This window comes from Triplophysa dalaica, chromosome 3, assembly GCF_015846415.1.
Source record: "Triplophysa dalaica isolate WHDGS20190420 chromosome 3, ASM1584641v1, whole genome shotgun sequence".
Taxonomy (NCBI): domain Eukaryota; kingdom Metazoa; phylum Chordata; class Actinopteri; order Cypriniformes; family Nemacheilidae; genus Triplophysa; species Triplophysa dalaica.
Window position 1 is genome coordinate 9,642,217 of NC_079544.1, and position 27,722 is coordinate 9,669,938.

At 37.8% G+C, this 27,722-nt stretch overlaps 1 protein-coding gene across 4 annotated transcripts; it reads left to right on the forward strand.

Moving 5' to 3' along the window:
• Positions 1 to 3,605: 3,605 nt before the first annotated feature.
• On the forward strand, positions 3,606 to 27,684 carry kcnn1a (potassium intermediate/small conductance calcium-activated channel, subfamily N, member 1a). Of its 4 annotated transcripts, XR_008906206.1 has the most exons (10): positions 3,606 to 4,885; positions 12,423 to 12,875; positions 15,987 to 16,082; positions 16,317 to 16,735; positions 22,451 to 22,592; positions 22,711 to 22,821; positions 22,903 to 23,030; positions 23,342 to 23,437; positions 24,585 to 24,654; positions 24,811 to 24,875. XR_008906206.1 is itself a non-coding variant. In XM_056743344.1 (9 exons), exons 1-9 carry the CDS (start codon positions 3,791 to 3,793, stop codon positions 25,093 to 25,095), a joined length of 2,799 nt encoding a protein of 932 aa, XP_056599322.1. In that variant the 5' UTR covers positions 3,609 to 3,790; the 3' UTR covers positions 25,096 to 27,684. The 4 variants fall into 4 exon arrangements, 1 of the variants encoding a protein (XP_056599322.1); XR_008906207.1 differs by having other exon boundaries at positions 23,111 to 24,654; positions 24,811 to 24,884; XR_008906205.1 differs by having other exon boundaries at positions 23,342 to 24,654; positions 24,811 to 24,884.
• The last annotated feature ends 38 nt before the right edge of the window (positions 27,685 to 27,722 follow it).

A 27,722-nucleotide genomic window follows, 5' to 3' on the forward strand; every position in this document is an offset into this window, starting at 1 on the left:
AACATCAGTAGTGTAAAATGACCAGTGTGAAATCGTCCACGTGCCATATGAGCAGATGTCGTTTCATTGTGTGCTGTCTAAAAAGTAATATTCTGTTGGGTTGTTAACAAATTTACTACATTCTTCCTCTGCTCCCACACACACATTACACATACATGTGGAATAAACAATACGTGTAAATGCAGTCAGAAAATGAATATTCTCGGTTTAGGTAAAGCATATTCATTTTATCATACCACATTTTGTGATATAATCTATAAACTACGCTATAGAATATTTAAAACATCATAATGTAGGTTCCAAGGTTAACTACCAGTGTCTTTGCTATGAAGCATTTAAATAAAATACGTTTGCCAACGTGCTGATGAAACGTTTTGTAAAAAAATAGCTTAGACCACGATGTAGAAACAACAACAGTCCCTACAACAGCAAACAGACATACTGTTAAATGGTGTCTTCATGTATGTTATGTTTTTAACGCCGAGTGCTTCGTGAACATCGTTTTAAGATCAATTTTGCTGCGGCTGCTTGCATGGGAACCCCCAAGCCCCCACCCTTTTCATCCACCCCCGCTAGTCTCTCAACAACCACGGTCTAAAAATAGAGCAGGGATCCCCCCATCAATTTATATCACGTCACAAGGTCATATAAACCTCCTCTCACGATCCTCAATCAATACTACGGCGTGACCGACCAGTGTGCATCGTACGAGCAATACTCGTTCATTTACAGTGAAAATACATTCGCCTGGATTATACTTTTACTCAATTTTCCAGTGTTCTGCTGCAACGGCGTGTCGCATAATGGTGCTTAAATGTTTTATATTATTTTTAGCCGTGAAACAGGCCCACCTTTGAAATACGAACATTCAACATCTGGAGATAAAGTAAAGGGGAGACACGGTCGCATGCATATTCACGCGCTGGAGGGCATGCCCGAGCATCTCACGCCACAGGACAACGAGGATGTATGTGTCTTTATGTTACGATTTTACTCAATTAAACGGAGAAATCACGCCTGACTGTAATTTGGAATATTTTTGTATTTGATATTTAGCAAATCTTACTGTGAAAGGATCAGTATGATGATCTGTAAAGTGTAAGGTAAGTACGCTTTTCATTTAAGTTGTAATACTCACATCTCATTACCTCCCATTTGGTATTTCCAACAGTTCTTTTAGTTTGTATTTACCATAAAATGGCAGACCAAAGGTGATGAAAGACGAGGCCTTTGAAGCACATATTTGTGATGATTTATTCTGACCTATCTTCACGTTGCCCTTTCATTTATACACACAACCTTTGTCAGGGTAGATGAAAAATATGTGACCACCCCCTGCTCCTCCATAAATCTATAGGCGGCTTTGACTGCATGTTTGTTTTAAAATCACTTATTGAGGCAATTTAAAAATATATATATTTCTTTATTTCTTTACTTCTTTCTTTTTTATTTCTGGCTTAGTTGGTTTAGTTCTTAAAATAGCAGCTATCAGGATTAAACATTCTTAAATAATTGTTTTTAGAAACTGCAATACTAGAAGAATAAAAATGCATGTGCAAATAAATACAACTAAAAAGTTGAAGGAATGATTAGCTGTTCTCATCTGAAATAGATCCGAAGAGTGCTGAACCTTCTTAAGCTATACAGTACAAAAACACCAACATGGTTGTATATACCAAAAGTCCAAAACCAAGCCAAATGTGATGATCAGATTTAGGTTTTAACCGACATGATATCTGCAGTGTTTGAACAAATCAAACTGTGTTGTAAAAGCCTGGTCCTCGTCCTCTCTGACTGTAGGCATTTATAACAATCAGTTTGAATCATGACTCTTATCAGGTCAGTTAATTTCCCCACAAAATATCTTTGTGTGAAAGAGTTGATTTGTTAATTTTCATTACGTTCTATTGTATTTCCTCGAAATGTGCCTTTCAGATGTCTCTCAATCAGATGCTTGTGCATATACTGTAGGCTACCTCTCTGACAGCAAGATCTGCAGGAGACATTTGAAGCATTAAATGTGTTTGATTCAGGTCACATTTTCATATTCGGGGATGCACTATAATGTCTCTTCTTGACAATTTTGTCTATAGTATACACTATAAAAGCATAGTTTAAATAAAATACAATACAAAAATTAAACAACTGTATGTTTATTGAGATTTTGTCAAACAATCTTATTATAAAAGATCTGAATAAAATCTGAGTTTACAGTATAGCTTGTTTTCTCCTGTCACACACACTCTGTGACCTACACTTATATGAACAAATAGGATATGTAATATGGAAAGTTGGCTTAAAACAGCTTAAACAGGCTCAAAAACATATAAAATGACATTGTTCATGTTGAATCAAAATATCACAATAGAGTAAATACTATCAGTTCTATCCATTTCAATGATTTACTTTTTATTTTGCCCTCTGAGAAGAATGTAAGGCCTCGGCGTGTGTAAATTAAATAAACAAAATATCAGTTCAACGAATTACATTTGATTTGTAGTAGCTAGATGTGATAAAAGAGTTTCTGAAAGACAATAAGAAATAATTCAGCTATAAATGTTTTTATTTATTTTATTGTATTATTTCACTTGCCCATTTAGCCTAGGTTCTCAGGATTTATTTGGCAAAGGCAAACATCAGTTTTAGCTATAACACACATACACAGCCTCCACAATACACCTTTTTTTACCTCTCATTTGCCATTTAACTTGTCATTGCACCATCATAAGTGGGCCTCTATTTCAGCAATTAAAAAATTGCCGTCCCGTCACTAAATTTCACAAGACCTGGTCTAAATATTTACAAGTGGCCTCCCTCTCTTCGAATAGACACAGGGGTGTTTTAAGGGCTTCCCTTCGTCACAGGGACTGGGAAACCGTTCCTGGTTGTTCCGGTCTGTGGCAACTGCACTGGTCTTTATACTCATTCTTTTTAATGCTCATCTCCATTCTCATTATCCTCCAACATAATTGGCTGTCCTTAGTAAACTATAATTGATATTAATGAGGAAAGTTATACATAGCTGTGCATTTGTCTTTCATCTCTAACATACTCTTGTGTAGACGTTTCACAATCATGATTTTATTCTATTGCACATTCAGTGGATGAAAAAGGGGCATAACGATCATAATGTAGTGAATAAGGAAATCAGGAAACTTGTGTTCATGAACACCGGGTTTTTTTATTAGTTTGTGTAAGGAAAATAACTGTTGTATGTTATATATTTTCCACATTTATCGTTCATAACCAGTATAATTGTAGAATATTGTCAAATAAAACAAAATCACAGCAAACAATTTTTTTTAAGAAAATATTTATTGACTATCAAGTGTTTATTTGACCATCACCCTAAATTAACGAAGCAAAAGTGTCCTTTGGAAACTTGCAGCAAATAATTTTATTTATTTGAAACTTTAAATGGGACATATGTATGTGGGACGTGTCATTGTCTATCGATCCATTTTGATTGTATACACATTTTTTATATATCTTACGCCATATTAACACTTGTCAACTGTTGCCCATTACGAACTTTTTATTGTAAGACACCAAACTTTCGCGGCTCACTTGCACGACTACCAAGTCACACCTCAGGTTCAGCTGTAAACATATAAAGCAATATTTACACAAGGGCGGCGTTAATGTTAGTGATGACGTTACGAGGCAGGTCTTGATCAAACCCACCAATGAGACGAGCGAGCTCGGTTCTTTTGGGGAACATCGCAATGAATGGGTGTCGGTGCCTTACAAGGGAAAGAGGCAACCACAACAAGACGCGGATATTGAGGGGATGCGGCATCGATACGCGGGAGCTGTCCACCAGCACCAGACAGACGACACGGACGATCGTGACTGCCCGAGCATTTCAGCGCGCTTTCAGGAGGAAGAACCTCGTCCGGTGGCCCCTCTCTTTAGCCTGCCGCCCCCACCTCCATCCATAAAGGAGCGTCCCACCTCCTCGAATCAGAGCCGACATGCACTGTCTTGTCCGGAGCGCATCACCAGAAAAGGTGTCCGCGACTGTGAACCGCAGCACAGCGAGTGCGTGCTTTTGACCGGTCACAGCATCCACGCGCAGGGAAAGCACGGTGACCGTCAGACGCCTTATTATAACCAGGACTTTCGAGGGGCCTCAACCGGCTATCAGTGTCATTCCGAGGGGCTCTCGCAGAGCCGTCACTGCAGCCATTCTCCTCAGCACAAATCTTTCGTTTCCCCGCAGCCCTCCCCATCTGATCTGCTGCTGCTGCTGCCCCCGCCGCCTTTGCCTTCGCGCATTTCCAATACGCGGGATAGTCGCCAAACGATTGCTAATTACAACCAAGAAATCGCACAGCATTGCGTCGGGGAGGGGGGGCGTCGAGACCAAAACCAGTTGCTGCAGCAACCCTGTTATAATCAAACAGGGGATCGTCAACAAAGGGACCCCTCCTTCGAGCTACTCTTTCCAAACTCTGGTCAAGGACAGCTAGACGCATGTGAGGAAAATAGACGATTAATTGAGCCCCAGGCTCCATTGCGGGCTCAACGACAATTACTGCTGGGCAGTAGCTTGCCTATCAACTACTGCATCGGCGGATCGGGCGAAGTGTGCGGAAATAACCAGGCGCTGTTGCAGCAACAGCATCAGCAGCAGCAGGCAGACGCGCAGAAGCACAGCCTCCAGTGGCAACAGAGTGACCGAGACGCCAGGTACCAGGAGAGCAAAATCGCACTCTGTCAACCAGAGCAGCAGCATCATGAAGCGCAAAATGAACGCTCGTTGGTGAGGAACTCGTCGGTCTCCAGTAGTGAAAATAGCAGTCCCCCGTACGGCTCAAGCAGTCAACTGTGGCCAGAGCCCCACGACAAGGAGGAACGGAAAAACCGAACGGGCAAACATAAGGTAGGCTTATCAATGGACATCACAGCAGGGTATCATTGAAAACGCCTGTGCTTTAGTAGCTGTTGCGTTTAAGGGACATGGCCACGCCTGTCATATGTTTTCGTTTTTTTTTGCTTATGTTAATCTTAAATGTTATCGTGATGTTAAGCTTTTGACTCGATGTTTTGATCTAGAAAAACGTGTATTGGAACGCTGGCTATCAACACGATGACATTAAGCACACTGCATCTCAGGCGCACATAAAATCTCTTTCTCTCTCTCTCTCTCTCTCTCTCTCTCTCCACCACAGACGTTTGTCAGATTTAATAACATGTATACTTAAAATGGTTATGCCCCACCTTGCAAAAAGTAGCTATATTTTCTACTTTGCCTTACTGCAATTGCCAAATGAGTTTAAATAGGGTTGAATATGTTAAAAAAAATCAATAAATGCAACTATGTGATGATTAAAAGCTTTTTATTCGTAAAATTGTACTTTAATTACTTCTCAGTTAAAATATTTTTTCTTTTACAGTATACCTCCTTGAAGGTCCCTTACAAATATACAATTTAAAAAAGTGTGAGGAGCCCTAAAAACTAGCGTTATTTTATTATCATTCAAAACACAAGAGTGCCAAACAGTTCCCAGGGCTCCATTTTTGTGACCCTGTTATCTGAAGCCACTATAGCTTTACTCGTGTCTCTGTTCTCATTCATCCGCTCTCTCAGGTCCTGAAATACCTTTTAGTAGGCCAATCAAAGTGTCTTATCTCCCTGGGAGGTTATAGCCGAGTCTCTTTTCTTCCTCCAAAAGTCCTTCCAAGTATAACAATATCTAGTAAAATTAAAAGTGCCTGCAAAAATGTGTATTAATATATACAATGTGGGGAAATATTGTGGTGAAAAAAGCAACATAAATTGTTATATTGTTTTTCTTTTTAGAGAAGAATCAATGATACACACAATCTGAACATTTGTTCAGATTCTTCCACATTTACATTTTTGCATTTGGCAGAGGCTTTCCTCCAAAGCAATTTACAGACCAGTGATGTAAAAAAAAATTCTGTGCTTCATAGGAATCAAACCCATGACCTTTGCATTGCTAGTAAAGTTAGAAGGACAATTTGCACACTAAAGTATTTAATTTCGCACTACACTCTTAAAAATAAGTACAGCAACCACACACTCTAAAACGTGCTGTGTTGTTTTTGACCCATGCCGTGTAAATATTGGGTTAAAAAATTACCCAGCATGGGTCAATAACAACCCAGCACTTTTCAGAGTGATGCAACCATTTTTGGTTCCACAAATAACCATTCAGTCAAAGGTTATTTAAAGAACCATCTCTTTCTTACCTTTTTATAATCTGAAAAAACATTTTTTCATCACAAAGAACCTTTTGTGAAATAGAAATGTTCTTTGGATGTTAAAAGTATCTCCATGGAGCAATTTAGACTAAAACTGTTCTACTATGGCATAGTGGAGCGTGAAGCTTTATTTTTAAGAGTGTACTTCCTTTGACAAACAAAATGTTAAAAACGATAACTGATGGTGGACTGATGGGGTAGCTGTATTTGTATTTGTCAAACATTAGTAATGTTTTGATAATTACATATACTGTAACACAGAGAAACTTATTCAAATTTTGTTATTAAATAACTTACATGTTCTTTTTTAGCAATGATACTCAAATGTTGAGGCTCACTAGTAAACTCCTAAAACACTGACTGTTCTATTTCAAGAATTGTATGTCGAATTAAAACCTGACATAGCAGGAAGAGAGCTAAGAAAGAAAATCAAACTGACCTCTTCGAACAAAAAATGGCCTACTCTTGATATCTGATGTGAGATAGTTAAAGGAAAGGGCACTAATGAAAGTATACAGTCAAAGGAAATTCATTTAGGCAGCAAGTCTTATCAGTTGGACAGAATACAGCAGGCAAGGTGGAGTCAGAAACCTTCTGTACATTTTGGTCTATTGTGTGCTAGACACTGTTCTTGTAACACAAACTAAAGGATTTTCAAAATACATCTGAAGAACGGCAACACATAACCTAACCTTCAATGATGTCCCACAGGTCTGTTTATTTATACCACAATTCTTTTGATTGTATCATTAAATGGATTCTTTGATCCTTACATTAAGAATGTTTAGTCCAGCTGGACTCTGGCAGATTTCCCAGTAGAGCAATTACAGAAAACTTAATGCATAAGCTTGTTTTTTCTTAATCAGACTAGTTAAACTAAAATGGAAAACAGTTATTTTTGTGTGTGCTTGTTCAGAAGTAAAAAGCACAGAGAGGTTATTTTGCTCAAAAATCATTTCAATGAACAAACATAACATTTTAATTGTGCTGCCAACTGAGAAAAAAACTCATGCATGCTCATATTTTGCATTTTAAACACAAAGTATTTTGACTGAATGAGACCGATCAAGTATATTCTGTTACAATATTCAGTGACACAGACTGAAACATAATAGTTCTTTGCTATTGAGGTTTGTGTGATATTGCTGCCAGGAGCAGAGATATTTTACTTAGAACGTCTTAACACTTACCCGTTTCTTCTCCCCTCTTGCTTCTCTTGTAAGTCTCCTTTTGACTGGCCTCAGTTTTCTTGCTCAGTGATCTTTAGTATGGCTATGGGATAATATCATGGGAAATGACTGATAAATCTCTCTAATGTAATTAATTAACAGATTATAGGATGAACTATTAAAGACTTCATCAAAGAAAACATTCAGCGAGTTATTGTCATATCAGTACACACAGGGTTGCTGTTATCAAACTGATGTGTACTGCAGTGTTTGATACAATAAAGCACCATGTAGACCAATATTGTTCCTATGGCTTCTCTCGATCAAATGAGAACATTTCTGGTTTCAATACTTGGTATTATCTGTACAGTGTTTAGACATCATTTACTTGTTTCAAACCTGGATCGACTTTTTTCTCGGGAACAAAAAAGGATATCATGCATTATGTTAATGACAGCCCCCTATTCACATTGTATGGAAAAATGAGCATCATCAGTTTTCTTAGGAATTTCTACTTTTGTGTTTCATGAAAGAATAAAATTCAAACCGGTTTGGATCAACACAAGGCTAAGTAAATGATTACAGAAGATTAATTTTAGATCGAAAAATCTAAAATCCAGAAATTATTCGAGACGAAGGATGTGCTATTTAATACTTTCTTATTTTGACACAAAATACATCATAAAAAAATATTTGCTTAAAGAGTAAGTAACATATGATTTTTATGGTCATGGTTTATGGAGTGTCCAACAACAAGTTTATGTACATAAAAGGTGTAAAAACACTATTATGTTGTAATAAAAGGCAGTTATACCTTACTTCTTGACTGACTCGATTCATCCGTCTAATCCCCTCCTATCCCTTAGCCTAGTGTCATGTGATTGGTCGGATGGTGTAGTCTGTTGTGATTGGGCAAACGCGTTCATCATGTATCGCAAATGGGATGCCTACGAGATGGTGGGGATTTTACCATTCCATCTCGAGACGATAGTAGATGATAGATTGAACACTTAAATTAGCCGAGTTCATAGCTAGATAAATAAACTGTAATACCCCAGAAATAACGGTACACGTTAACGTTAGCGTTATATGCATTAGCTAAACAAATATTTCTGGAAGTTAAGACAAAAATAAATAGTCACACTTACAGGTTGTGATTCGGTGGAGCTAACTGCTCCATATAAAGTTGGTATCGCCCCCTCTTTCAAGGATAGTCGTTTAACATATCCTGCAGTGAACGCGCCAAGATTATTAAAGCAATCTTTGGTGAAATGACGAAATGAAAACTGGGTTATACTCCTTTGGTGTCGTTTTCCTCAGAAGTTATTCCTGTGCTAGTTTAAATAAGACAGACTTAGTTTCACAACGTAGAACAGAGGTTCTAGACATGATGCACAATCATCATTTTCGCGGCTTACCCAGCAAAATGGAGGCGGGGACCATTTCTAGTAGATACATGGCGGTTAGAGACTCGGACTTGGTCACAACTCGTTGTGTGATTCAGAGTCGACTACCTTTTTTACATTCCAATAACTTTGTTATGCATTCACCTTCGGACTTACAACTTGGCAGACTGCTTACTTTCAAACACGGTAACATAACAGACTGCATGAAATGTAATATTCATGATCTAATGTTACTAACCTTTGAAAGACTACCATCTCAAAAGGTAGATGTAATGGGATATGTTTGGGATATATGTTTACTGTATATGCATACCTTTCATAAATGTGATGTTATTTTTACTAGCGATCCCGAATGGTACACAGACTCACTGATTTTTGTTGTTGTAAAGAACAGGATACCTCTATGGCATCAGTTAGTTGATATAAAGTGCACACTGACCACAGAAAAGATTATACCTGTGAGCTATTTTTGTGTAAATAGCTTGAATACTTAAACCACCACATTTGAATATTAGCACACAATCATTCAAATGTATTTTGACTGTGAATTTGCATTCCACAATAATCTATACACTGGGATTTTTATACATATGTGTGACCTTGCGCAGTTGTTTTAGAAGACAGTATTAAAGGGTTGCATAACACATGTAGTAGCAGAAAAGCATGTGAATTTGTATAATGTACTGCAAGTACTCTCTCCAGCCCATTCTGCACAAAATGTATCCTTTTGAAGAGGGATTTCTCCTGTAGCCATATACAAGCCTTCTAGTGTTGTTTTTGCATTATAGCTTTTGTAAAAAGGTAGATTATCTTCATATTCTCCCACCGCTAACACAATGGCAATGAGTTGCAGGGATTTTTATACCATCAAATTCAAAGTGGCCTCTTCTACGGCATGTTCAGAGCTACCTATTAATAGTACTGACATTAAAAATCCGACACACTCAAAGTTGCATTAGCTGACAGGCTGTTTGTAACATGGTGCTGTAATAAAAGTACTAAAGGAACAGAAATGATGAGGCACTCTTGTACACTACAAAGTCCAAATTGTTTTATTTTCACAAAACTGTGGTTGACCTGTGTACAGTTTGTGTGTATGATGCCTAAATGAGATTTTAAACTCAGTTATAATCACAGTGTCTGGAAGGAACAAACTTATCCGCATTTATTTCCTAAAACACATGGGCTTGGAATTGAGCAGAAATAAAATGATTGATAATAAATAACTTACATATTCACCTTTTCCTTGACGTCACCATGGAGGGCGCCATTACAGCGAGTGACTTCATGTTTGATGCTCGCACTTCCGTTTTGTATTTGTTACCATGTTAGAGAACATTTCAGTTAATGGTTGAAAATGAAGTTTCTCGACACAACAGCCATAGAAAGTTCAGAAAACCGTACGAACGAGTGTTACCATGTGACGTGACACAACGAGAGCGTAAATTAAATGATATTTAAAGACAGCTCGGTCTTAGATCTAACTACTGCATTCTGCATGTCTCAAAAACATCTCAACATTTTTTTTACTTCGTTATTGACTTTATTATTATTGCATAGAACATTACTATTAACACACAAAGCTTACATCCAGGGCTAAGTGACATTATAATAATTTATTATAATATCAAATTAAGTTTAAGTTTAATGTTACAAATGCGCTGTATTCATACATAACGTTTGTTTAAAAGCATGCCTAACCACACACAACTGTACCTTTTACTGTCACTGTGGTGATACCCTTAAGGGTTCGTTTTTGTACCTCTACAGGTAACACATAATTTTGGGGGGTACATGATTTTACCCTAAAGACCTATTGTGTACCAAACCATTTAAAGACACAGTTCAATTCTTATTTATTAAGAAAATAGCCAAACAATGTGGGTCATTTTCTATTTTAGATTCATGTACCCTCATAGTGTTGTCGAAAGAAACGGTACTTTGGGTCCAAGTCAGTACCTAAAATTAAAAAAGTTGGCGGTACCTAATTTTTATAACCGGGTTTTTATAACCGGGTACTGATGCTCTGTCTGACAGCACAGAAATGCAAAATATAATATACATAACTATGTCTTCAGAGGTGTATAAAGAGCTTACGGGCTGGCGGGCAGCAGGAATTCGCTGGTCTATCAGCTTAAAAAGCTTGCTCTTTAGAGCCTAGTAAGCCAAGGATGTTTCCTCTTCATTAAAAGCTGGCTTAGGCTCAAAGTTCAGCATTTGATGTATTCCAGTGTGGAACATGATTACATTAGTAAATGCAGTAAAAGGATTAGAATATGATTGTCTGTTGTAATTCTTTATAGTAAATGCAACTCTTCCTAAACAACATATTGTCAGATAAAGGTTTTAAATGACTCTGAAATGTACCAGTGTATAGGTGTCTACAATATGTTATCAAGCACAGAGCACAGCACAGATCTGGAGTCAGTCTTACATCATGACAGCACTCTATATTAGGAGCTTAGCTGTTAACCATCACGATTTCTGCACATCACAGAGCTGTGTGCTTTCTTTCCTTCAGGCGCTTTTGTTCTGTATGGGGAGTTTCTGCCGTGGTTTTCCTTCTTTCTATTTTCACATGCAGAGATATAGACTGTTTAGTATATAGATTCCCAACCAGTACTTCAGGGTGTACTTTAGCAGGTTCTATAGGGAGTAATTAGAAAGATTTAGATTTTTGCTTTGTTAAGCCTATTAAGGAGAAGCTACGACTTAAAATAACAATATAAGGCTGTTACTGTAATACATTCAAATAAGTAATTATGATTAATTTCATGATGCAGGCTTAAAAGTGTAAGATGTGTCAGTTTATGTGGATATTGGAATAGAATGAATTGTCTCTTTTGTCACTAAACAATTTATATTCTCCTTTAATATCTCAAAGCACAGAAAATAAAAAACACATTATTTCTGTTGTATGTACTTCACAATCTACGTTTAGTGCATGGAAAATGCAATCACTAAATACAAATTAGTGCAAAACAAATCTGCAATAATTAAATAATATTACGACCAATGTTTATGGCCTTCCATTATGTCAGAATTTTTTTTTAGTTAATAGTAATTTTATATATGATAATGCATTATAAAACAAAAGAAGGCAAAAGCAACACATTACTGTTTGTTAATGTTGAACTTCTTCTGATGGGACTGTAAGCTCATATACACCCAATCGGTAAAGGAATGTTCTGTCATACTTTACTCACCCACATGTAATTCCAAATGCGTATGTTTTCCTTTTTTCTGTATAACACAAAAGAAGATATTTTGAAGAATGTCGGTAGCCAAACAACCCTGAGACATTTCTCATAATATCTTCCATTGTTTTCCACAGAGGAAAGTGTCATATGCAGGTTTTGAACAACATGAGGCTGAAAAATGACAACAAAATTTTTACTTTGGGTGAAATCTCCCTTTTCATGATACTGTATGCCAGGAATAGTTTCTGGTACATTAAGTGATTGCGCTGTGCAGTCAAGATGCTACACCAGATCCACCAAGGACTCGTGGTTTGGGAAGCTGTGGTCATGGAAAAGGGCCAACAGAGTAGATTAATGCCTATTTCATTTTACATGCTGCTGACACTTATTTGTCTGTATTGGATTTTTGCTGACAGGCACATGCTGAGCGAACAAAGCTGAGCCATGCTGGATCCGAGCCCTCCCTCTCCGAGAGCAGTCACTCACTCCCTCAGATAGCCATGAACAGTTGCAAGTACAATGGAGGAGTGGTAAGACCGCTGGGCAGCCTGGCGGCGTCACGACGCAACCTAGCAGAGCATGACTCTGAGACCCAGCCGCTCCAGACTCTTCACAGCTCCGGCCTGGAAGTGGTCGTCTCCAAGGGCGGCGGCGGCGAGGACCCCAGCAAAGCGTCCAATGAGAGCTTGGTCAGAGAGAGCGGCACTGCACCACAGAAGAAAAATAAAGATATTGGCTACAAGTTGGGCCACAGGAGGGCTCTTTTTGAGAAGCGCAAGCGGCTTAGTGACTATGCCCTGATATTTGGTATGTTTGGAATCGTTGTAATGGTAACAGAGACGGAACTCTCCTGGGGGGTTTACACTAAGGTAGGTGGTTTCTGTTTTTCTTTAAACACTCTTTTAAACACTACTCTGTATTGATTTAAGCTAAACTGAAAGCATTTGTGGCACTTTTACTGAAATAATATTTGAACTTTTACTTGATTTATTTAAAATTGATTAAAAAAATACTTCATGGGTATGAGAGGTGAAAAGGTGACGATTCCCCACAAATTTGTATTTACGAGTGGGAAACTCGTAACTGGATTTTCTCTTAGTCTTGAGATCATGACAATTAGTATTAATTGTGCAAAATACAAATATCATTTCAATCAAACATTACAATTTTGAACGCTGACAGTTAGAAAAAGCACGCATCAGCTTGAAATGAGTATATGGATACACAAAGCCAAAGCATCAAAAATCTTAAAAGTTTTAATCGACTTTCAAAAACATGTTTCGACCACACATGCTTTACATCAGACCTGCTGACAGTTAGAGTATAGTTTGTAATTTCTTTACTGTTAATAAAAAAATAGAGATACATTTCTGACAGGCTTGAGCAACCAAACTACATTTCCCATGATTCTCTGTGGAACTAAATACACAAACACTTCCTAGGAGGCCCTTGAACACACTATTGTAGAAAACAACTGAAACCTTCCCTGATACAGCCAAATACAGCAAAGTTATGGAAGTCAATTCATACACATTAATAAGTGAGTCAATTTGTCTATGAATTTGATACAAAGTTAAATGTGTTGCATGATTTTAATATGAATTTATAAGATCATACAATAAAGTTAATGCAATATTAATACTATAAATAATAAACTATATATTTATGTGTGAGTATAGTGAAGGATGTTTATTGATTGCTAAACAACATTAATGCACTGTACTGTAACAGGTGCAGGGTCCTAGAGTTTGGGCACCCCTCAATGGGGCAAGTCCATAAATATTAAATCCTAAAATGAAAACAATTTGAAAAGTATAGCCACATAATGTAATCATTAAACATGGTAACATCGTATTGGTGTGATACATTTTTTTGTGTAACGTTATATCCTGTAGTACTTTACCAGTGTTACATTCATCCCATAAGAGTTGTAATATTGGATATAAGTTAAGTTACTATGTAAGTTATACATAGTCCGTGTTGTGTATAATTATGTTTTAAAACAGTGTGTATTTTAACATTAATGGACAGTTTAAAATAATTTTTTTCTTGCTTCATGGCACAAATGCTGTCAGTTGAGCATAACATTTTAATCATACAAAGAGGCAAAATATGCATGTTGAATGCTGATTCTGCGTACATATAAGTCATTCCTCATGAATTATTTTGCCTGTATACAGAATAGAGTGTTTACAGATATCACATTAATATTTGTTCTTGGCACATAGAATGTGGAGTAGCTGTTGCTTTTCCCATCTGCTTATTTGTAGTCTTTTTCACAAGCAGTATTGTGTGGGCCCTTGATAACTTTAATGCTTTAAACTTTGAGGTAGGCCTGTGTAACGGGCAAATCCCAAAGCAATCCTTTATGCAGGGTCCACAAAATGAGGTGTTTGGTACTGTGACCACTCGGCTCCCTTGAGATGAGGATTTTGTAATGGTTGTCCTATTTCTAGCCCTGTGGGAGAGAACTGCTACACTGCCACTGTCACATTCAACTGAATTATCACGTGGCTTCATCTCGCAAGGAAAAGAAAAAAGGAAAAGCTAAGAACAATAGTGGTGAAAGTCAATGTGAAAGAAAGACATTCCAGATATATTTGCTGGGAAAATGACCTTTGTAAAAATCCCTTCTAGTAATAACCAACAGGTGCATTAATTAGTTTACTATGTAATTTGTCACACGGGAAATTTATAACAATTTCAGACCTAATTTTTCTCTTAGAGAGACTGTAGGGACCTGGGGTTAAATTAGATGGGGTAAGGGAGAAGGGAGTCTCATTTCACTGTTAAAATTAAATCTTTTAATTGCTTTTCTGTGGTTAGATAAATTATGCACAGCTCAGTTTCTTATATTGGCAGAACATAAAATTTTGATTCTGGGATCTTTATGCTCATTCTTTTCTAAATTAATTTCAATAAATACGTTAGCACATCTTGACTAAAATTGCTTTGAAATAATCTTACTGTGTGCCTATGAAAGCCTGTCTGTATGTACTATAATAAAAAATAGGGAGCGTTGCTCCTAAAATAATATTTTTTTTAATAAAAGTTAACACATGAAGATAAATTGTTTTAATAAAACACTGAAATGTATAATTAATATAATTTTTTATCCGTTGTACTCTTTTATTAACACAGTAAAGGTCTAATGTGTATTTTATTTTGAGGACCTATTGACAGAAATGCAAAATATTAAACATAACTATGTCTTCAGAGGTGTATAAAGACCTTACATAATGAAGCTTTATGTTTTTTATTAACTTAGAATGAGCTATTTCTATTTCACACACACCACGGGTGCCCTTACATGGTATTCGCCATGTTGTTTCTACAGTAGCCCCAATCCGACAAACTTCACTACAGAGCGCATTTCGTAAATATGTTATCTCCTTCAGCAAAGAAGTAAAAATCTTAGTCCTGTGTCTGAGTACTTTAAACATACCTGTACATAACATGTTAACAGTATGTATTTGATAGTCAAATAAACCTCAACCTAATGGGATGTTTTGATCGGGTTCATTTGTTGCCATGGGGAGTAATATAGATACATGCATTTATATCCTGACACAGTGGGATCTTCAGCTCCTCCAGGGTGAAGCAATGCAGTGTTTTGTGACGCAGATGGTTTAGACAGCGTCTATTCATCTCAAATGTTTCATTTACCAAGTAAAAGTTTATAATTTGAGTAGGTGGGTGTCCTGTATAATCTTTGGCCTGTACACATGGGCCAGTTGCATAAACTTAGCCACTAATTAAGACTCTGTCTCACTTACTAGCAATTATTTAGGACTCATCAGTCTTAGCTTTCAGATTTCAATTGGACCAATCTACCTTTTAATGTAACTAACTTGAAGTTATTAAGGTGTTCTTGAATAAATGAGACGACTAACTTGTGAGACTAGTCTAAGAAGTTTATGCAACCGGCCCCAGGTTTTCTAGTGGAATACTAATGGTGTGTATTTTTTCTCCTGCTGCAGGAATCTTCATATTCATTTGCACTGAAATGCCTTATCAGCCTTTCCACTGTTATTTTGCTTGGTCTTATAATAATGTACCACGCTCGGGAAATACAGGTTAGTCTTATGCTATAGAGCCTAAAGCCTAAGAGAGTACTAAACTAAACTAAACATGAATATTAAAGTTGATTGTCTTTTAATGTATTATTTATTTATAAAGTGAAGTGTGTAATTTCTGATAACTTTTTAAACATTTATTAAATGCCTCTAAAGACAACTAAATATATATATATATATATATATATAAATTTTTAAATTTTTAAAATGACACACTGTCTTTTTGTGACACAGCTGTTCATGGTGGACAACGGGGCGGACGACTGGAGGATAGCCATGACGTACGAGCGTATTTTCTTCATAGTACTAGAGCTGCTGGTGTGTGCCATTCACCCAATCCCGGGCCATTATGTCTTCACGTGGACAGCCCGGCTGGCCTTCACCTACGTGCCCTCTGTGGCCGACGCCGACGTAGACATCATCCTTTCCATCCCCATGTTCCTCCGCCTCTACCTGATTGGCCGGGTCATGCTCCTCCATAGCAAGCTATTCACCGACGCGTCTTCGCGTAGTATAGGTGCCCTCAACAAGATCAACTTCAACACACGCTTCGTCATGAAAACCCTCATGACCATCTGCCCTGGCACCGTGCTGCTGGTCTTCAGTATCTCCTCGTGGATCATCGCAGCCTGGACTGTTCGGGTCTGTGAGAGGTATGGCACCACGGCGACCGTTATCCCAAGCACAGCTACAAATCCCCCCACCCACCAAGCTCTTTCTCTCTCACGATCTCTTGTTCTGTCTTTCTGTGTTCTGCTTTTCTATCAGCATCTCCCACTCACTTTCATTCCCTCCAGGAGCTTCTCTAACAGCCTCACGCTGCTTGAATGAGGTGCTTTTTCTCCCATCAGCTCTGTGACTGCACCACAAATCCATGTCCATGTTTTGTAAGCTGTATTAGAAATTGTTAAATAATTCATGACTGGCTAATTGTTTGTTTACGGAATGATTTGTTTTGGTAATCTGAGGGGCCCCTTGCATCATCAAAAACCGCATCATCATGATCTCATCCCATGAGGCAGTGTAGATTTCGACACATTAACACACGCTAACAAATGGACATTAGCTATTCTATCAATACATAGCTTTGTTGGGCTCCAGCACTGTGCAGAATGGGTTACATTGACGATTAAAAGACAATAATCACTTCATGTCTGAACTGTGTGTGTTCAGTTTAAGTTTTTTCATTTTTTTCTTACTTGCTTCTCCTCACATTTACCTCTCCAACCCTTACCATACTTCTAATTAATTCAGTGGAACCGTTTTCTCCAAATCAAACTAAAGCAACTTTGGCTTGTGTTGATACTAGGGCTGTCATTAATTGCGATTAATCAATTTCAAAATAAATGTGTTTATAATAAATACAGTATGTCTGGGTGCAGTGCATAATTATACACAAACATGTTTATATTTAATTAATATGTGTTATTTGTATTTATATTATAGCATAATATAAATTATATTTGCATATATTCAATTTAATATATATCATATACTTAATCATTATTACATTAAATTCACTTGTTTATGCAAATATTTATAATATATGTATGTATTTATGCGCACTACTTATACATATACATATACATGGCATACACACATACATAAGCAAAAACATTAAAAAACATGCCAAATTTTCATTTAATTATCATTTCTAGATGTATTAAGATGCGGTTATTACAGTATGGTGTCTGTTAAATTGAGACAAAAGAAAACCACACGAGTGACATAAAGTCATCCAACATCAATGTGAAAGACTTACAGTATGATAAGACACATGAAAACTGTGATAAAAACACATAGAAAATCCAATTCTTCACTGTTTTATATGAGGTCTCAGAGCATCTATTTTCTGCAAATGGAAACAATATATTCATTTGACATTTTGGAGAAATATTGTTAGTTCAGAGAATGAAAGAAAATTATAATTTTACACATACCCATAAATAGTAAATGATTAAAAAATCACTTTGATATGGTCTCTTATTTAGCTGTTTATTATGAATCATTAATTGTCAAGAATAAATTTGACAGCCTTAGTTTATCTAGCATGCCTTAAAAGATGTTTTTTTCCGATCAAGATCAGGTGAAATATCCCCAAATACCTTAGAAGAACAAAAGCGTCAGTGCAATTTTTTATCTAAAGGACGTCTAATCGCCCATTAGTATAAATTAACCTTCAGACATGCTTTGAACACACATATAACAAATAATCTCTTTTCAAGAGACCCAAGCTTGACAAAATTTTTACATAATTGGGTCTTTACCACACAAAAGCTTCTTTAGAAATCTCGTGCGCATGTACAGTATAAATGTTGTCTTTTTGCATGCAAGTCAAAGGAATGCCGTCAATGTTAATATCATCTCTAGCCAGAAGAGGATTTTCGCTTTAAAAGATTTGTTCACGAGTTGGTTCTCCTGGTCTCTGGCTATTTATTTTCACGGTGGGTTTACATTAGACCAACCAGGCAATAACGAAGAGTTTGGAGTGGTAAAAGAGGTGAAGGTTGATGTTACACCATAACACTACCCGGCACTCCGCACCCCAGTCTCATCAGCCGCAATGCACGACACGATGCTGCCCACTCTCTGTTTTTTCCTTGCGTGAGTAATTTGCGTTGAGCGTGCGCTTGTGTGAACGTATGGGAGGAGGTTGAGTGTATGTGTGTGTGACTATAATTCACTGTTGTACTTTCTATTTCCCTCTCTATGCTGCTCCATAGGGATGCCATGTGAGTCCTTGTTCTCTAGCCGTGGAAAAACCTACCATTGTTCATTGAGCTGGTGCCACTGCTGCTCTAAGACGGGGAGGGGGTGGGATTTCGTTTTGAAAATAATAATGCGTGAATGTGGCACCATCCGCAAAAAGAGAAGTTTGTCCAACGCAAATGCACTAATGGTTTGGAAAGCTATGATTTGCGCAGGCCCTGTGAATCAAGCGTCTCTTTTCTAAAGTGCTTAGGAGTAGGAGGGAGGGAGGAGGAGAGAGTTTGTGTTAAAATGGAGCAGCTCCTTCAAATCACCTTTACAAACAGGCCTGAGGGCAACTCTTTTTTCTATTATTCCTTTAGCAACTGTTATTGAACCAAAATACGCCCCAGCACACAAGGTTTGGCAAAACCTGGATACCAACTGTGCTGTGTTTTTGTTTTTTAACATGACACACATATTCAATGTATGCTGTCGTTATGATTAGTTCAAACCATTGTTCTCAAACATTTAACTTTTTAAGAGAATTCCACACAGAGAAACATGAATGACTAACATATTGGTTTAATGGCGCCACTTTTGGATGACCATTTTAAGCACAAACAGGTGAAAATGATGCTGTCCATTCTAGCACAGTCTCTTCAAAGAGAAAAGAAGGTTTTAGACTAGACCGGGCGCCCACTTCTGGTAAACTATGAAACAGCATGATAGTCTTCATGTTTACTGTTGCCGTCATTCAAAAGAGGCGCTTGTTTCTCATGAAGTGCTGCTAAATTGGGCATTTTACTGCACTATTTTTTTCTGCAAGCACACTGGCCAGTCCAAAGGGCAGAACGGTGTGAGACTGGACGAGCAGGGAGTCCGTCTGGAATGGGAGGGATGGGAACATGGAGGAAGGGTTGAGACGTCGAAGGAACATTTTCTGCTGTTTGCAACGTTGGCTTATCATTTTCACTCGAGCTCATTGTTTCACAGTTTCCATCTCTCAGTCGTTTTTCCGTACTCACCCTGTCCTCTTTTTCCAGAAAATATTGCATGACTCTGGCAGTTTCAAATCTCAAATTGTGCATTCAATTCCATGCATTATTCCATGTTTGTCGGATGTTCAAATAATACGCTGACAGTTTGTTAACAGAATTGCAATTTAACCATTTTTTAAAAGTAGACTGTTTACAGACCGTTTACAGACCATTAAAGCGGGTGCTGTCCACACTGGTCCATCACGTCACACAGCGCATTTCCAGTGTAGACACGATGAACCAAACTGTTGTATAAGGACGGAGATTAGATAATGGCTGGTTTTGGCTGGTTTTAAGTGTTTTCTTTATGTGTATTATCTTTGCACAACGCATTTTATCTTCTCTTAGGGCATATTAATATGATGATGGTGAAAAGAAGCTGGTGGTTTGAACCGGTTTGTCTGTTTTAATTGTCACTCCAAAGCCTCTAACATACAATGTGAGTTGAGAATGAATCTACTATCCTGATGGACAGCAATGTGGTGGCCACTTAGTTTACATGGGTGAACAAGTTTAAATGTCTTTATATTTGTTTCATCATTGCATCCTCTAACCACGCTGTCAGGGTTTGAGTCATTAAACGTATGATATTGTCTTTTCATCGCTGGGTTCTATGAAACAATTGTTGAACATTGAAGCTAAATAACCGTCTGTAAAGTTTGTACGGGAAACTTGGGATGTGAAGGGGTCTGTGGGGAGGTTCTTTCTGGAGAGAGATTTCTTGATCTAAGTTGAAGGTGGTGCCAGCTCTTTTCCATTTTATGCCAGTATTGCATACAGTATATTGAGAGCTTTAAAGGCCAGCAGCATTTTGCTTCTGATACCAAAGTATATTCATGGATTCAGAAGTTTTCAGCATTGAGCGAAATAATAATGCATGGCTGCATGGTCATGACGTCTTCCCAAAATTATAGTCTAATGGACCTCGATGAGCAAGAGTGTAGTTGAGATACTTTCTTTTACATCAACCTAGCATTCTAGAAGGCGTTTATCAGAACTTTCTCAGAGTAAAGACAGGTACGCTTACGGAGGACTCTTTTTACCTTTGAGATCTGACACCAGCTTCAAAAAGATCAGTCAGAAATGACAGAAGCTATATGAGAATTGTTTGTGTCAGCACTGTGCATTGCATTGGTGATGCAGAACATGGGAAGATCTCATAATTTTGAGAATATTCCCTCGCTGGAAAACATTTTCAGTAATGCACATTAATGATACACTGATATCGTTTTGTCATCATTTAATATGCTGATCAGGTGACAATAGGGTTTGTCTCTCTGCTCTCAATATACTGGCTTAATTCTCAGCATGCAGGATGTGGATTTCTACTTTACAATGCCTGCATGGTAACTATGCTTTTCGCATGTGAAAATGCGGTCACACTGTTTGTTCTTTAAAGGGAAAACACAAAACAAGCTCAACTTTTTTGCTCTTGGAGCATGGCTACAGAGTTGGATTGTGCAGGCACAACTTATAGTGGCATGACCTCTCTTGTGTTTTGTGTATGCTGCCTTGAAGGGAACATTTAGGAAATATTAATTGCTGTGATTTTTCCCCGTACCTTTCTTGTGGAAAATATATATTCTTACAACAATTTCACACCAGAGAAAAATCACCAAAAACTGGTGTACGTATGGCTATTCAATATTAATGTTGAACAGCCTGTGGGCCTCGTATATAGATAATCCTCTTCAAAGTATTTCCATACTGCATTAAATGCAGAAAATGTCCTCTTGCTCTTAGGTCTTTCCTGGGAGACTGTTGAAAAGGGCAACTTCCTACAAGACATGTGGATGAGCCTAGTGTAGTTTTTTGTGTGTAAGGGCTTGTAATTTTATGTTTTTTTTATTTATTTTATGACCTGATCGGAATTTTGTTGTTTATATTAACTGGAATTATTTTAAAAATCATTTTAAAAAGTGATTTTTAAAATGTATTGTTTTATTATTTTCTTATTGAAAATATATTCAAATTTACAAGGAAATTAAATACACATTGTATCTTTTGTACTTTTTTCATTTAAAATGCTGTTAATGGCCCCAAATGAAAATTCTTTAATGATTTACTCACCACTATGTCAACCTATATCACTTTTCTTTCTTCTGCAGAACACAAAAGAAGATATATTGAAGAATGTTGGTCAACATTGTCCCCCATTAACTTCCATTGTATGGGCACAAAGACATTTCTCAAAATATTTTTTTTTGTGTTCCACTCCACAGACATAACAGTCAGGGACAGCATGAGGATGAATCCCTTTTTTTTATTTTAGGGTGAACTGCCCCTTTAATGAGTGTTTTTAATGGTTTTCACTATGTGGATATTATATCAGCACATGTATTTTATAGTGTCTCTGGAGTTATATTTCAAAACTCATTAGCATTAGTTTTTATAATTAATAATTTACTTACAATTGTTCGGTATCCACTGCTTTTCGTAAGTTTCTCTGTTGTTTTGGTTAAATATCTATTTAGATGAAAAATAAAATTAGAAACACCGTTGAATTCTATACCCTTCTACTTAAAACTTCACCAGGGATTTATGAAATTAATTTGCTACACAGTCACAATTAAACGTCCAGACATGTTTCTCGTAGTTTTCTTCATGGTTATCTGTCTATATTTGTTTTTACTCTTCCAGGTATCATGACAAACAGGAAGTCACAAGTAACTTTCTTGGGGCTATGTGGCTGATTTCCATAACTTTCCTATCAATTGGCTATGGAGATATGGTCCCTCATACGTACTGTGGAAAAGGGGTCTGTCTTCTCACAGGAATCATGGTATGTCTTTAACGATTAACGTGCATATCTTTTAAAAGAATGCAGTTGTAAAAAATGTAATTTTTTACTGTTACTATTTATATTCAAAATAGATACTATTCATCATCTTTTCTTGTAGGGAGCTGGCTGCACTGCCCTTGTAGTCGCAGTGGTAGCCAGAAAGTTAGAACTGACGAAGGCCGAAAAGCACGTCCACAATTTCATGATGGACACCCAACTTTGTAAACGAGTAAGAGACTGAGAAATTTGCATTCTATTTCAATGCTTTATTTTTCTCTAAGAAATGCTTGATGCTCATGTTTTATCTTAGGTAAAGAACACAGCTGCCAATGTACTCAGGGAAACATGGCTCATCTACAAACACACCAAATTAGTGAAGAAGATAGATCATGCCAAAGTGCGCAAACATCAGCGCAAGTTCTTACAGGCCATTCACCAGTAAGCAAAGCGTTTTCGCGCCTCAGCGTTTTTGCATGCTTTTTATTCATGATAATAATCTGCAACTATGTCCTTGTCAGATGAGCAGTCGGTATCGTTTGGTAAGGAACCGCTTTTAAAGAATTTTTTTTAGTCGTGTCGAATAAGGGGCAGGTATTTGATAATCCAGCTGCTTCATATAAACGTCCTGTCAATCACATGTCATAGATATGAATACAGTAGTAAAGAACTGGATCAGCATGTTATTCTTTGTAATGTGATGATTGTCCTTCTCCCCTCTCCTTCCCCGAACCTTTACCTTGTGGTTATAGTGCGGTGTAATGGCTCACATGTTGTGTACATGTTGTGGTTTCTAAACTTGAACTGTGTTTTGTCTTCGTTCTGCTCTATCACTGCAGAGCTCAGAAGTAAGTTTTGTCCTCTGTGTTCTTCTTCCCACATCCTCCCTGTCTCTGTTTCATATGCATGGAGTCGGAAGCTGAATGCTGATTTTGGTTACATATATTGCTTCTCTCCATTCTAAGTCTAGAATGAAAAAGATGCAACATTTCTAAATGCTGTATGGTTTTATGAACCCTTTGAAGGAGAAGCATCTTTGGATCTGTTGATTTGTTCATTTGCACCGATTCCATTATTCAAACGTGTAAATCTCTGTATTAACTTGCATTGATAGCCCAACTCGTGTGTGCGTGAGTATGTATAGAATTTGCACATATATATTCATATATAGATCAACCATGTGCTTGGTTGAAGCAGTGGTACCTTCCACCATGGGCACAAACGTCACGATTTCATCAAAGCAAAGATATTGAGGGTCATCCGGGGCTTTGATGCAAGATGATATGGAGTTTTTGCATTAGAAAGAATGCTGACCATGTCCTGCATCTCCAGATCTTTATTTTCGAATACTTGAAAGTTCAATAAGCTAATAATGATTTTTAAGAAACATTTTGTCAAACCCTGGCATTTAGTTAATGACTCGCTGATTGGAGCGGATGACTTGCATTCTTTGGAATGACATAAGACCTAACGGGCAGGATATTAAGGCAGCCTTTCTTACAATGTCTCCTCATGGTTAGAGTCATCCCTGTACTCTTTCATAGTTGCTATGGCACAACAACAAAAAATTCATTAACACATTCTTTTAAAATTTTGTTCAGAACCAAGCCCACAGCAAGCAATGCCATTCTCACAAGCATTTTCAGCGGTCACATAAACCTCTACCTCAGCTGTTTGCCACTTCCCTAGACCTCATCCACAAACGAGGCTCTCGGATGGCTTTTTTTGTGAATGGTTGACGCGTGCCTGCAGGGGCAAAAGGAGATGTGTCATGTTTGAACGTTAAGTTAAGAGTTTTCTCTTCTTTACATTTCATAGATTGGGTTTGCATGTCTGGTATGGCAAACAGGACTGTGAATGCTTGCATGAAGGCCACTCTCTCTCTATCCCTCATCCTTATCAAGCCTTCCTGACAGGAATCTGTTACTCTTCCCTAACGTCCCCCTCCTCCCAATCCCTTACCCCCCTCCCCTCCGTAACCCTGCCTCCTCTTAGGCTCCGCAGTGTGAAAATGGAGCAGAGGAAACTTCACGACCAGGCCAACACTCTGGTGGACTTGGCCAAGGTACAATGAAACGTTTCACTTGTTAGAATTATTGTGATAAATATGTGACAAATGTGAGATTTGATGCATGTTGTGCTAAAGTTGCTGGCTAGACAGACAGATTGATTCCTCGATTGATTTCAGTTCATCTCACTCCATCTTAATGCACTCTTCTAGACACAGAATGTGATGTACGACCTGGTGTCGGAGCTGCAGGAGCGCAGCGAGGAGCTGGACAAGCGCATTGGCACACTGGAGGACAAGCTGGACGCCGTCACCGGCAGCCTACAGGCTCTACCCTGTCTGATCTCCCAAGCCATAACTCAGCAGCAGCAGGACCTCCTGGACGGCTTCGTGCACCGCTTCCGCCCCGCTTCGCTAGGCTCGGAGCGATCCTGGACCCCCTCCAGACGGCGCCGCTCCCCCTCCACTGCCCCACACACTTCCTCCGACAGCGGCTAACACTGGCTCGGACCTGCTCGTCGCTTCCAAAGCTCTAAGACTTGTTCACGTAAGCTGATCGGACCGAGACCGGGGACTCGTATTAATAACAAGTAGAGAAGAATTATCAAATTAGTAGGTATATGGTTTATGTTTAGCCATTGTATGGCTGTTCAAGTTAGCTTTTTTGTAAAGCCCTCATATATTTACAAGACTAAGTTCAGCAAGCTGGAGTGAGTCCGGGAAACTGGTCCTTAGAACTCGAGATCACAAGCAACCCCTGCCAGAGTGAACCAATGCACAACATGGAGGAGCGACGCACCCACAGATTCATTGGTTCTGTAAGACTCTACCTGCATGCCAGGATGGGCACCAAGAGCACCTCCTGGTGCCCTGTGATCACTTCAGTGTTGAGCTGGAGAGGAAGGAGCACACGACCTTACTACTGAGTAGAATAATGCAGGAATGCCAACTTAAGGGTTCAGTTCCCTTGCTCCTTTAAGGGACATTGGGTGCAACGAACCTTTTTTAAGTTACATATTGGCATGTTATTTTTTCCAGTGCCTGAATGTATAGATTGTGGAGGGTTGTTCATTTTCAAATTTCGGAGCGAGTTTTTGTACGATGTTGACACAAGCATTGCATTCCTTTTTCAGATACATTCCTCTATAAGACATTCAAACTAGTTTGTCTTAGCAAATACCATCAATTCTGTCGCAGTCTTCTCTTACTTTCCACAGCCTTTCAATACTTCCACCAGTTACGAAAGAAAGCAAAGAGAGAGAGAGAGAGAGAGAGAGAGAGAGAAGAGAGAAGGTTTTAGGGAATCATACTCAAGATGGGAAGGTAACATGTTAATTTAAACGAAATCTGAGCTTCCAAGTCTTCATGTTTAAGAGAGGCTGCATTTTAGAATTGACATTGCTAAATGCTGTGGTAGGCACAAATGTATGACAGAAGTGAGATTTAAACCTTGCATGTTTCAGTGCAACTGTAACGAATGGATTGTGGGTGGTTTTTCGAATGTATGCGTGTCTTTTTCGTTTTCATTTATTTTTTACAGAGATTCCTTGGATAGTATTTTTAGAGCTGCAAATATAGAGGTGCAGTAATGTGGTAATGTTTGTTAAATGCATTCCTTGTTCTACCTATAAATTAAATCTTCTACAAAGAGATTAAAGAATCCGTAAGAAGTAGGATGAACAACAAATCACGAAAGATATTTTAAGATCTTCATTAAGAGAATTTATCTGATAGACGCAATGTTTATGGAGACATTATTGAGGCTCACATTTGCACTTTTCAGAATATACCGTTAAGGCAGCTTAGAGTTAAAATCGGTCTCTTCTGTTCACTTGTATTTTCCCGACATCTCAGTGGTCTATGGTCCTAAATTCTCTCATAATCCTGGAGCAACTGACGATGTTATGTGTTTGATGATGTACTTGTCACAGATTAGAATTTATGGTAACTGACCGCAAGCATCAGTCCACTTTCCAGCATCTGAGACATTTCAGCATTTTCCATTTTTTATTTGAAAAACTTAGACAACATAAGGCAACAAAGGGTAATGCATTTAGTAAGCACACTTCTGTGTAATGATTTAATATGTATGGATTGTGTATTTGTTTAGACTATTTTTAAGACAGTGGATTTCTAACCAAAGCCTAACTTTAAATCACAGTATATGTTTTACAGTTCACCATCATAAGGGTATTACATTATTGTCAATTACTGATATGGTGGTAAACCATTTGATAAATTATTATGAAATGAGAAAGAAACCTATCATTATAGGTTAAGTCCCAATGAAACCGACCTAGAAGTCAAAACTATGTTTGAGTCTGCATTTGCCAAATTCTGTTCTTGTGTACAAATGATACCTAAATTTAGCAATAATTTGCTGAAAAATAACAACAAACTGACAAAAAAATCTATTGTAAAAATGAAGAGGTGAAAAAAACAAGTCTTACATCTTGCCTTTCTGAAATATACCTGACAGTTCACATTTTGAGACAGCATAGATCAAAGACAAAATGAGAAAGCTGGTCATAACATTAGATTTCTATGTAGACAAAAATAGAGTCACAGTATGCTCAACCAAAATCTCCCTTTTTAAGCTGTTGTTGCAAATTCTAAAAAGTGCTATTTAGATCCTGATTAAAAAGATCTTATGATCAAAAGAAATTGGATGTGTAATTGCAGTTTTGAACAAAATGACCATGACATTTGTTTATACCTTTCTCTCTTCACTGTCAATGCAGTCTAAATGTTGTAATGTGCCAATTATAAAACAAGACTCTGATGTCAAACTGCATAAACACATAGATGGGACACCAAATCAGTAGAAACTTTTTTATTGCAGTACATGGTTTTATTTTTTTCTGTTTTTTCTAATAGCCTTCCTTTGTGAAATACCTGTGAATGATAAAACACAGAGAGATGAATTTGCATTTTGTATCTTTCCAGGCTGACTGTACATAAAGGCATGGGTTATCACGGTCTTGTATCTGGAGAACCTCTTATTTTGTTTACATAGAGATAGCCCAAGAAGCTACAGTGTGGACAAAATCTGCCCATGTTTCAGATAATAAATATCAAGTTCTTGAGAATAAACTGTGGCACTGTGATGATGGATCCTATAGGAT

Bases quoted from the DNA above. Each gene is read 5' to 3' on its own strand.
- kcnn1a (XM_056743344.1), top strand. From the start codon at position 3,791: ATGCGGCATCGATACGCGGGAGCTGTCCACCAGCACCAGACAGACGAC. The intron at 4,886-12,422 runs GTAGGCTTATCA...TTTTGCTGACAG, and splicing joins ACCGAACGGGCAAACATAAG to GCACATGCTGAGCGAACAAA. The intron at 22,593-22,710 runs GTATGTCTTTAA...CTTTTCTTGTAG, and splicing joins GTCTTCTCACAGGAATCATG to GGAGCTGGCTGCACTGCCCT.